Here is a 12,250-nt window from a genome sequence, read left to right on the forward strand (position 1 = left end):
AAATGCTTAACACTATCACTCCAATACAACAGGAGGCATTTCATTCATTTAAATTCAGCCTACACTCCTGAAGATATGCCTCTTGTCAACCAATCAACCAGAGTCCTTAAAACAGTTTGCCATGATTTTAAACTCAATTTTAATTATCGATCCATTTAACAAACAAATCCAAAAAACACTTTCATGGACTGAACAACTAATAGAGCAGAGTATAGATAGGTACTTTAAAATGGATGGAAGACTGACACAAAGTAGAACTTAAGGAAATGTCACATGAAATGGACCACAAGGCTAGCACTTTCATCATTAATGGTTCATAGGGTTACAAGTCAGTTTAAATTTCTATTGTTCTTTACAATGGGATAAGAGTAACCAACTTTTTTCAGATTAAATCTGTTAAACTAGAAGACGTCCAACATTTTTATTTAAAATTTGGATTAAAAAACTGGCAGTGTTTAAATGGTCTCAATCTGTTTCTTTCTTATTAACAATAAAAGCACTGCGTATAGCCATTTTTATTACAAAACAATGACTAGCTAGTGAGACGATCTAGTGGAACTAATTAATGATAGTTATGTTAAAAGATGCACTAGTTGTGTGTTCATCCATACTAGAGTTTGGCTTTTTATTAAGATGGCTCCAATAATGCCCCCCTGCCACCAAAAAATGATTTAAATGGTACCATCTACATAGATTAAGCATGGAGTGATTTTAAAAAGCGACTGTAGAAGACAAGACCGACAAGATTTAGTCAATACCTGGATGAGTTGGATTACAGTTAATCCAGGGAGCTATACCAGATGCTGACTTCTAGTTACTTTATATAGTGTTTATACTACATGGGTAATGTACCCATGATACCTTATCATAAAAAGGTTAATTTGTTCGAATACTACATCAGAAATATGTTGGATACTTTAACTTTCGTGTGTCAATTTATACACTGACTATTCTGCTAAAGCATAACATAACACACAGCTTAAGGCAAATAAACAATGAAAGATTAAATCAAGCAACAACATCCAGGAAACAGAAAAATCAGTGAAGGTTATTTTAAAATCAAGCTGAGGGCAAAATAATTCTACACAACATGGACTTGATTGACAAAAGAATTTCAGTAACAAGGTGCCTGTCAAGAAAATATTTCTAAGTACACCTAATTATTTAAAATCCAGATGCTTAAAATCCCTTATTAAAGAGAAATAAAATTTTATTCCAACTGGTTCTGACTGGAACAGAAATCTGAGGATATAAAGTTAATTATAAAAGTACCATACTTTATATTAAACTAAAATGGATATAAAAATTATCTAATAGTCAATGGCGTAGGTTTCCTTTCCTTAATACTTCATCTAGTCTGGATAAATTTTCACTGAGTGAATACCAAAAAACAAAGTTAATACAAATGGTTTAGGTTAAATGGTAAAGGAGTGAGTCATTGTAAGGAGAGATAATAGAGCAATTACTTGCTTAAAAGACATACGTACTTTGGCAAGTTCTGCTTGTTTTTTCAGCTCCTCAGCCTGTTTTTCCAAGTCGCTGTTTTCCTCTTTTGCACTTTTCAGCATCTCTTCGGTGTCTAGCAGATTCTGTTTAAGCTCTTTGATGGCTGCATTGTGCTCAGCGATCATCTCAGAATTGTTTTTTTCATGCGTCATCTGTAGATCCTTATACTGATTTTGGCTTTTCTCAATTTGCTTTTCCTGTCAGATTTTAGAGCAATTTGAATAAAATCAGAAATCTAGGTTTTGTTTTTTAATACTTTTTCCAACACAACTAGTTAGCGTTTTCTATAGTTCTTCTTACCAGATCTACTAATTTATCTTGCATTTTCTTCAGTTCAGCCTGATGATTCTTAAGTGTTTCCTGCTGGTTCTGTTCAGCATTACGTGTTGTCTGTTCCACATTTTCCTGCAGCTGAGTTGCCTTTTCATTTGATTTTGTAAGCTGAATTTGTAGTTCTTCTAGCTTCCTAAAATAAATAAATAAAATCAGAAATTAGCAAAATGACTTTTTTCCAAAAATGTAACTAAAGTACAGACACATAGTGCTCTCTCTCTAACTTGCAGCATGCTTCTATTAAATCTTTAATAGAGACCAAAAGTTTAGAAAAAGGTTTATTCAATCACTAAGAAGTGTGCAGAATGTTCTATCAAATTAAATGCACCAATAACAAGATTCAATGCACACAAAAGTACCAGTATCAGGGTAAATCTGACCATAAAGTTCAGGGTTTTGCAAAAACAGAAATGTTTGCATTAAAGTTATGTTTAAAACAAACACACATTCCCTTGCACTGTTTGGGTTGCATGCATTGTACGAGTGCATGAGAACCAGAAATTGTATAGTTTACTTTGTGTCTAAGCTAAAAGAGATGCAATGATAATCAAACCATGAAAAAGTATATTCAGTTTCAAAAGTGCCAGATGTTGCATAAATAAGAAGTTATTAAATAATTTGTAAACCAAGTGGCTCTTTAATCCGATATATGTACAGAGTATTTAAGACAGAATGAATTTGATGGCACAAGCTCTGTCACATCAATGTGAAACAGATTTGTTGCAGGATGAGTTTTCATAGCTATTTACAAAAGGACAAAAAAATGTAGGAAAATGGGAGGAAAATGCTCGGATAGCAACGGGATACCTTTCTTTTAACCGCAGCTCATCGTTCATCTTTGTAAGCTGAGAAGAACTATCTCCCGAGGACTTCATTATTTCTGCTATATCATTCTCGAGTTTGGCTTTAGCTTCAGACAACTGTTGTTCTTTTTCTTCCCTCTCTTTCAATTTTTTCTCCATAACTGAACATAAAAAAAAGTTAATATTCTAGTAAATTTAATCCACAGACCATGCACGACGCACCTAGACGCTAACAAGTGACTGTAAACGTCAGAGTTAGCCTGGTGCCATAAAATTAGCACGCTGAACTTCCAAAACAAAGTCACGTTTGGGTTTGGACTGTAAATTTTAGGAAAAACAATTAATCAAGAATACAACTTTCAGTCGATGCTTCACTTAACTATAGGTATCAGGCTGGGCTCGACCATTAGGAGAGAAATCCAGCAGGTACATATGGGCATACTCACTTAACTGAAGTTACATGCAGCTATCAAAGGAAGAATACTAGGCCAACTGGGCTTTAGAGCAGTGTAAACACAAGGATCAATGAGAGCTACATCAAGTCACTGGGCTTAGTAGGTTTTCTTCTATATACATAAGGTCAGTTTAGATTGCAGTAAAGAGATTAGGTGGATGTGTATAGTGGGAAATGGTACTACAGGTTACGTGACAGGGGATGGTGATGTGCTAGCTCGACGGTCACAGACGTTAGGAAGAAGTTAACCAAACCAAACCAAAAAGGATTCTTCAGATGTAAATAGGGTTCATACTCTTTTCATGAGCTGTCATATGCTTTTTACATGTCTGTTACAGGCACATGCTATTTACATGTTGCATTTCATGAACCACACCAAGGGTACCCTTACACTGCACATGCCTTATGGCAGTGTGTAGAGTGCATATACTATATGCACCCCCTAGCATGGCTATATGTAGCAGTGTAGCTGGTGAGCCACTCTTTATGCAAGTAAACACATGCCTGAACCTCTAGGGTATGTACCCTACACAGTTCTCTACACGACCAACCTGTGTTTTCCCCGTGTAATATTTGTTGCATTACCCAGGGTACAATCTGGACTGATGGACACTGTGTCCCCTCAATTCTCCAAGCTGGGATGCCTGTTTTTCTAAACTTGGAATATGTCTCAGTAATGTTGTACAGTAGAATCTTAACTTCACATACAATGTTGCCACACATTTTCCCAGGACAATAATGATCAGCACATTATGAGTTTTCAAATGATACCTCAAGGCATATTTTGTATGAAATCCATTATAGTTTTGTAAAAAGGGGGAACATAGGGATATAGACTGTCACACCTTCCCCCCTACCCCGCCCTTTACAAAGCTGCAGGAGGGTTACCCACTGGCTGACCTGTAGGCAGTAAGTTAGGGCCCTCTTTCCCGGACAAGGCATCTGCCACCATATTTTATTTTTTTTTATGTACACAATTTCCATATAAAATTCTGGTAGTACGAGACTCCAGCATAGCAGTTTGGAATTTGAGCCTTTAGTTCTGTTCAACCAGATCAATGGTGACCCTGAACTTTCTATTAAAAAGGCATAGCTTTGGTTGCTTAACTCACACCATCGGGTGAACGTAGGGATACAGACTGTCACAGTATCCCACTGTCAGAGCCTTTCACTGATGCATGTAGCTACATACTGCAGAGTGGGCACATCCTGGTTTTCACTGAGGCATATAGCTATACATACCCTGCTGTCTGCTGTAACCTGAGTGTGTCATCCTCTTTCCCCAGCCTTCACCCTGGAGCATCTCCACTAATAATCAACTTAGATCAGTTGCAATATTAACACATTTTTGACTGTGTTTGTGCCATTAAAGCAGATAAATACCTAATACAAAGCTTTAACCAGTTCCTTGGAATAGACTTAAGCAACAAAGGTTCAACCAGGAAGTGAGCTGAGCAAGGAAATACTTTTCCATTACTTCCTTGCCATGGTCGCTTCGCAGCATCCCTATATATAGTTTTTCAGTTGTGCTTACACTTCACACTAATGACATGGTTTGTTTTAGCTTGGAACTAGGCACTGGGCTTGGCTCAAACAGGAATCTGACTTTCTAGCTTCCCAAAGCTAGTTTGCAGACACATGTCTGCCACTATGTGAGTATTAGTCATCACCATGTGATAAGAGCAGCAGGTGGCGTGAAAGCATAAAGCTGATGGCACATTCCAAACCCTTCAATTTTGTCATTTCCTTACCTGTCAAATTAGATTTTAACTGATCCAGTTCCGAAGACATGAGTGCAAATTGCTCTTCTTTTTGGTTTAGTTTTTTAATAGTTTCTATGGAAATAAAATCATATTTAAAAGATAAAGTTAATTCCCCAGTTATTGTGGCTCATCTTGTTAAAGCAAACCTAATTTACAAAGAATGCATATTACTCTCAAATCAAACAAGGAGGAGACAAAAAAATCCTGTTTTATTCCTAGATGCCAAGACAAATCCTGCTAAATTAACAAATATAACCCTTAGGCTATTGAAGAAATTTTTTTCTGCACCATTTTTTCCCAGCGGGTTTTGAGGGGATGCATTTCGATTCTAGGGAAACATACCTTGCATAGATTTTTGAACACTTTCCGCCTCTTCAGCAGCACTAGTAAACTTTCCTTTCTAGAAGGGAATGAAAACCCAAGACAAGTTTTAACCATTTGGTAATGACACACTATTATTCAAATATGAACTTCATTAAAAGTAGTGTTACTATTTTTTCATTTCCTGATTTGATAAAGACCCACTACTGTCATAAGTGTGTAAGACGTTTCTGACTTGTAATTTATAGTCTCTTTTGAACTTGGCAACACAGAGAAGTAAAAGGGGAAAAAAAAAATCTCCCCATCTTAGTTTGATAGGAGGTCCCTTACAACGTCTTTGTAAACTAGGATAGTGGTACAGCAGCAGCACAGCTCTGTGTGGCAGACATGGTTCACAGGTCTCGGGCCTGGACCTCACTTTAAAAAAGTTATAAACTTTAGCTCACAGGCTATATAATATAATAATAATAAAATAATAATAATAATTAATGGAGATATCCCATCTCCTAGAACTGGAAGGGACCTTGAAAGGTCATCGAGTCCAGCCCCCTGCCTTCACTAGCAGGACCAAGTACTGATTTTGCCCCAGATCCCCAAGTGGCCCCCTCAAGGATTGAACTCACAAGCCTGGGTTTAGCAGGCCAATGCTCAAATCACTGAGCTATCCCTCCCCCCAATGGTGGACTTGCTGTTTGAATGGCCCCATGCAGCCTTGTGGCCAATCTCATACCAGTCTTTTCCAGCCATAATGGCAGGAAGAGATGCAAAGTTAGGGAGATCTGAGGAAAGGCCAGGATACAAAGAGAGAAAATACTGGGGCTCCTTAATCAACATCAACAGACTGAGACACACACATCTTGCTTCCTCCTAAATCTGGGATAATCTCAGCAGGAGCTAGCCCAAATGTAGAACACTGAGAAATTTAACTATTATGTTGCAAAACAAGAAGGAAGTGAAAATTTGTTATTCAAAAGCTGCTTGTAAATAACAGAGTTAAGTAGTGTTAACTCATACAGCACTTATAATGAAAAAGGACTATACCTACCTTAATGACTATTCTTAAAATGGGTTATATGATGTATTTGATCTGGCTCAATGTTTTAACTGTAAACCAGTAACAGCTGAGCTCTGCTTAGGCAACAACTTGATAAGGTAAAAGTTAATCTTATTGTACTTTTCATTTTGAAAATCAGATATACAAAGCACTTGGACTCAAAGCCTGCATTCCTTAGTTGGACAAAAGTCCATTTGAAATTACTGAGATTTTTGCTGGAGTAAGGACTGTTACATTTGACCCTTGGATAACAGTTACGATTTCCCCCTAAAAAGCTCAAAGAGAACCCAATGGGTAGAGATAAGATTTCTGAGAATTACTCACCAAAAGTTGAAGCTCCTTTTCCAAAGACTCTTTAACTTGATTTGCTACACCCAAGTCTTTGTCCAGGTCAAGAAGCTTTTGCTCTTTGCCCTGAAGCTCTTTGGCCAGATTACTAGCCTGGCAGGGTGGATTAGATGGAGTAAAACAAAAATTATAAACATGAATGAAAACATAAAGAACATAAAATCTTGAACTTCAAGGAAATAACTAGAATGTTCAAACCATCGTATGTAAAAAATTAAAAAAACGAACAAAAGCTGAAGGGAAAATGTTGTGCACTAACTGAACATAGCGGATTTCCACTGGAGGCTGCACCATAGTATTAAACTGCATCTCAGAATAAGTTTGAGACAATCCTTGTAATTTGAAAGTAGTCTAAATTTAGTTCTCTCAGAATTATGCTACAAACATTCTTTAATGCTAGACATTTTGGGTATATTCAAGTGTTTTAAATTGTGCTTATTACATCAATAGAATATTTCTTACTGGAATATTTAGTAAGCACCTTGTAACTGACGGTATTGAACATTACATAATGCTGGCACGATTTTCAAACATACTGAGTGACGTTGTGCAGTCTATATGGTTTTATAAGAACATAAGTGAATATAATGTAACTGGAATATGCTTCATGCAAAAGGTCTCTTGTAAGGTATCATTACAAAGTTTATAATCTACTGAGTGTGATCATCCTATTTGTATAAATGTACCACTCTTGTATCTAAAACTAGAAATATAAAATATAACTCTGAGGACCTATTGTAATTATGCAAAGTGTGGGCTATTAATAGTGGTTTGGAATCTTGATGACTCCCATTAACAAGGACCATTGTCTGCAGATGGCTGTGTTTTACCTGTTGAGTCTTCCTGTATATGTGTGTGCTGGCAAGTGAGTAATGAAGTCTTGCAGTGACATGTGATCATGTCACCTAAGCTGGAACAAGAGCTGTACCAGGGGAAAGACTTGTGCCCAGGCCTGGAAGGTGTCTAGTCTGAGAAAAAACTTACTGAAGCATCTCTGAGGGTGAGATTATCTGTATTCAGTTTAATTAGACATAGATTTGCGCATTTTATTTTGATTGGTGACTTACTTTGTTCTGTCTGTTACTACTTGGAACCACTTAAATCCTACTTTCTGTATTTAATAAAATCACTTTTTATTCATTAACTCAGAGTATGTATTAATATCTGGGGGAGCAAACAATTGTGCATATCTCTCTATATTGTTATAGAGGGCCAACAATTTGAGTTTGCCCTGCATAAGCTCTATGCAGGGTAAAACGGATTTACCTGGGTTTAAACCCCATTGCGAGTTGGGCATCTGAGTGCTAAAGACAAGCACACTTTTGTGAGCTTTTTTCGGGTAAACTTGCAGCTTTGGGACAAGTGATTCAGACCCTGGGTCTGTGTTGGAGCAGATGGGAGTGTCTGGCTCAGCAAGACAGGGTGCTGGAGTCCTGAGCTGGCAGGGAAAACAGCAATAAAAGTAGTCTTGGCACATTGGGTGGCAGCTCCCAAGGGGGTTTCTGTGATCCAACCCGTCACACTGAGTACCCACACCACCCACTGACTTCAATGGGAATTGTGGATGCTCAACATGATCTCTGAAAATGATGCCAAAAGTCCATGTCAGTACAATTTTTTGGCACCATTTGTGGAGAGGTGTAGGAAAGTGGCCTCATTATTTTTTCTTTATGATCACAGAGCTGACTTGACAGATCTTATGTGAAGGGGAAAGAGTCCAGACACTACATTTCACTCCCTTCATTCCAAACTACAGTAGCAGAATAATCTTCCACCTATATAATATAGAGATATTCGACTACAAAGCCATTTTGTCAGTTACCGGCCTGAGCGTCAGAAAAATCACCGAGACACACAGTGTGTGGCAATCTTTGCTTCAAGACATTTCATGTGATGCTGTTTCACACAACACCACTATCACGTACAGATGCCCCACCAGCTTGTCTCACTGTGATTTTATGACTTTCCCTGACCCGTTAGGTACAGCACCTTTTCCCTTGCCTCTTCCCCCTTCCTGGCTACTAGGAGAGAAAAGGGGAAAAAGGTTATTCATCCAATCAGTTTTCCACTCCTGGATAATTAAAGGTTAAGGAGTCTCTCCTTCATCCCTCCTCTCACTACCTAGAGCAGAGGTGGGCAAACTACGGTGCGTGGGCCACGTCCGGCCCGAGGGACCCTCCTGTCCAGCCCTTGAGCTCCTGGCCCGGGAGGCTTGCCCCTGGCCCCTCCCCTGCTGTTCCCCTTCCCCCGCAGCCTCAGCTCACTGCGCCCCCCGGCGCAATGCTCTGGGCAGCGGGGCTGCAAGCTCCTGGGGCAGCGCAGCTGCAGAGCCCAGCCTGACCCAGTGCTCTGCGCTGCATGGTGGTGTGGCTGGTTCCCGCTGGGCAGCACGGCTGCCTGTCCTGCTGCTCTGAGCAGCGTGACTGTAGCGCCACCAGTGCTCCAGGCAGCGTGGTAAGGGGGCATGGGAGTTCAGGAGGGTGGTGGTGGTGGTCAGGGGCGGGGTTATGGATAGGGGGCAGTCAGAGTGCAGGGGGGGTTGAATGGGGGTAGGGATCCGGGGGCGCAAGGGGGATTTGTATGGGGCGGGAGTTCCGGAGGCAGTCAGGCAACAGGGGGTGTTGGATGAGGCAGGAGTCCTGGGGGGAAAAGGGGGCGCTGTCAGGGGGGCAAGAAGCAGGGGGAGTCGGATAGGGGGCCAGGCCACGCCTGGCTGTTTGGGGAGGCACAGCCTCCACTAACAGGCCCTCCATTCAATTTTGGATGCGATGCAGCCCTCAGGCCAAAAAGTTTGCCCTTGACCTAGAAGGTGATGAATTCCAGAGGTCACTGGTTTTCACATTGACTAGGTGATTACTTAGAGCTCCCTGCACTAGTCTCTCAGGCATTAAACGCTCCACTTATTCTGCCTGTGCCCCAGACAGAACTCAAGACACAGAGGTGAAGTGACTTGCCCAAGATCACACAGGAAGTTTGTGGCAAGACTAGGAACAGAACTCACATCTCCTGACTCCATGTCCTGTGCCTTAACCACAAGACCCCCCTTCAAAGCAGTACACAGCTCTTCCTAGGCTTTTTGAAAGAGTGTGAGGAATGTGAGGAAACCTCTGGGCAACTCAATATGCTTATCAGAGAGGCAAGAGATTTTCTTAGACTCACATCACTTAATCTCAATACATCCACTCTTTAACTTATCACACATCAATAAATATGTGGATCCTTCTTGCTTACTGGGACCACGAGTGCCCAAACACAGCTCTCAGAACAGAGGTTATAGGGCTAAGTTCACAGCAAGAAAGAACTTCTATGGGGCATGACCCACACACCTCTACCCAAACCACCACCCTGCAAGACAAGATACAGCCTTCCAGATTATATGTGCTGGACAGTTTCTCTAAACCTCTTCAGATGATTAAAAAATACTCTCTCTCTTAAGACTACCTTCCCCTCTGATGATGATTGTAGATAAAAGGTATAAATGTAAATTAAAATAAAACAAATTAAAGAAAAGATGGATGTTAATACAAACCTTGCTACTCCCATCAATCTTTTCAGTCTCTAGGTTTTGTATCAGTTTCTCAGCTGCCTCAAGCTGCTTGCTAAGTTTCTGGATTTCCAATTTACCTTCAGAATTGGCTTTCTGAAGTACATCAAGGTCCAAAATCTTTTCTTCAGTAACTTTGATCTGTGTTGTTAAACTATCAATAACCTTGGTTTGTTCATTGCACTTGGCTTGAAGTACCTCTAGCTCCTTTACCTTTATTTCAGCTTCCTGTAATTTGTTTAAAGCATCTTCCATTTCTACTAGATGTTGATCTTCTGCATTGTCTAGTTTGGTCTTCAGGTTTTCCAGGCTTCGCTCTCTCTCCTCAGTGATTTCCAATAGCTTCGCTTTCAGAGCTTCAATCTCTTTCATATGCTGAGATCTTTCGTTTTCTTGTTTTAGTTTTAAATTTGACGTTTCATTTTGATGCTCTAATCTCATTTTCTCAACCTGGGTCTTTAGGTCTGCAAATTCAGCAGTCTGAGCCCCAACACCTTTGCTGAATGAAACCTTTAGTTCTTCCATTGCTTGCTGATGTGAAGCAATAGCAGATTCCAGCTTTGATTTCCACAGCTCTATCACATCTGAATTCTCCTTGTTGGCACGATCAAGCTTAGTTTTCAACAACTCATTTTCTTTTGCAATTCTTTCATGTGAGGCTGAAAGTGCTTTGATCTCCTTCTGATAAGATTCTTCACTGATTCCAAACTTCTCTTTTAGTGAATTTATTTCATTTTGATGTTCTTTGCTAATTTCTGCCACTTTTTCTTGCAAAGAACTTATTTCTTGTAGCAGTGAGAGAGAACTCTCCACATCACTGACTGGCTTACTAGACTCTAATCTCCCTCGGAGCTCCGCTACTTCCTTCACCCGCAATGCTAGATCTCTTTCTAGTTCCATGATGCGAGATTTTTCTGATACTGTGGCCACCTATGATCAACAGCATTTAGAAAGAGAAATGGTTACACCACATATATAGCATGAAGAGATTTTTAAGTCTCAAGAAAAATCTTCAATTATTACAAATTAACCTCAGTAGTGTATCCATACCAACCTTTTTGGCAATAAATTGGCCAAAATCAGATCTAGTCTAATCCAAATTCCTATTCCTACTGAGAACTAATGGAGCATAAATAAGAACAAATGTTTTCTTTACATGGAAATCTATGAACCAAGACAACCTAAAATACTTGATTTTGTTTACTTTTAAAATAAAAGTACCAATACCTGTGTTTACACCCCTATAACTTTTTATTTAAGATGGAATGTTTTTAAACTCCCTTTCTGAAGTTAGTGAAAAGAAAAAAAAATTGTTACGCAAAAGCTTACAATTGCAGCTTGTACAGAGGTTATCAAGGTTTAGCAAAATGTTTCTAAGAATGAATTTAAAGTGGAATGATGAAGGGTGGAGAATTTGCAGTCTTCATTTGTCCAGATAATTGCTTCCTTATACCATTCATATTGGTTTTGAAGCTGACAGAGAAATGCAAATAGATGTATTTGGTCTAGATGTACCAATAGGTGAAACTCCCATTACATCTATCCCCAAACTGTCTTTAAAAATTATTCTGACACTACCCAAGGCCTCTCTCAGAATGCCAAAGAAGGATTAAATAATGAATTAGACCTGTGACATGCAAAAGCATCACAAAACCAACCATTGTTCCTGATCAGGAAGTTACTGTGTCTGCTCCTCCTTGTATTATCAACATCAAGATTAAAGATATTACTTACCTGAAATTGTTCTTTTTAAGTATTTTCTACAGATCCCACTCTTTGTTTTATATTATTCCATCTATGACCTCAAGAACAAAACCATAATGTGTTTTAACCTCTCCCACATATCCCATCAACAGCAATATATTTTGCAGTATGTACTGGGACATAGGTCAGGAAAGAACTTTGAAAGCTAATGAAGAAGAACTGCTTACTATAAAACAGCAAGTGGAATAAGCAAGGATATTTGGAAGTTATTGTCTTGACGGAACAACTAGTAATCTTGCAGTTTATCTAGGCTATATTATTAAGGCAGCAATATTTTGTGGAAGTGTTTAATAAGTTAAATGACTGGCTTTCACATATCCTATTAAAGCTGATATGTATCATTGCAGAATCTAATCAACC

General features: G+C 39.2%; 1 protein-coding gene across 9 annotated transcripts in view; it reads right to left on the reverse strand.

Moving 5' to 3' along the window:
* The window catches only part of CLIP1 (CAP-Gly domain containing linker protein 1), a 115,257-nt gene that overhangs the window by 34,470 nt on the left and 68,537 nt on the right, over nucleotides 1–12,250 (reverse strand). For all 9 annotated transcript variants that reach the window (XR_010592818.1, XR_006175007.2, XM_042852467.2 and 6 more), the window contains 7 exons: nucleotides 10,112–11,056; nucleotides 6,559–6,675; nucleotides 5,202–5,259; nucleotides 4,848–4,931; nucleotides 2,647–2,803; nucleotides 1,807–1,972; nucleotides 1,488–1,703 (listed from right to left, as the gene is read on the reverse strand). Coding sequence is in view for 7 of the 9 variants with exons in the window: in XM_042852467.2 (XP_042708401.2) it covers nucleotides 1,488–1,703; nucleotides 1,807–1,972; nucleotides 2,647–2,803; nucleotides 4,848–4,931; nucleotides 5,202–5,259; nucleotides 6,559–6,675; nucleotides 10,112–11,056 (1,743 nt within the window). In the remaining 2 variants the exon portion in view is untranslated. The remainder of the gene's footprint in view (nucleotides 1–1,487; nucleotides 1,704–1,806; nucleotides 1,973–2,646; nucleotides 2,804–4,847; nucleotides 4,932–5,201; nucleotides 5,260–6,558; nucleotides 6,676–10,111; nucleotides 11,057–12,250) is intronic.

Source organism: Chrysemys picta, chromosome 15 (assembly GCF_011386835.1).
Source record: "Chrysemys picta bellii isolate R12L10 chromosome 15, ASM1138683v2, whole genome shotgun sequence".
Taxonomy (NCBI): domain Eukaryota; kingdom Metazoa; phylum Chordata; order Testudines; family Emydidae; genus Chrysemys; species Chrysemys picta.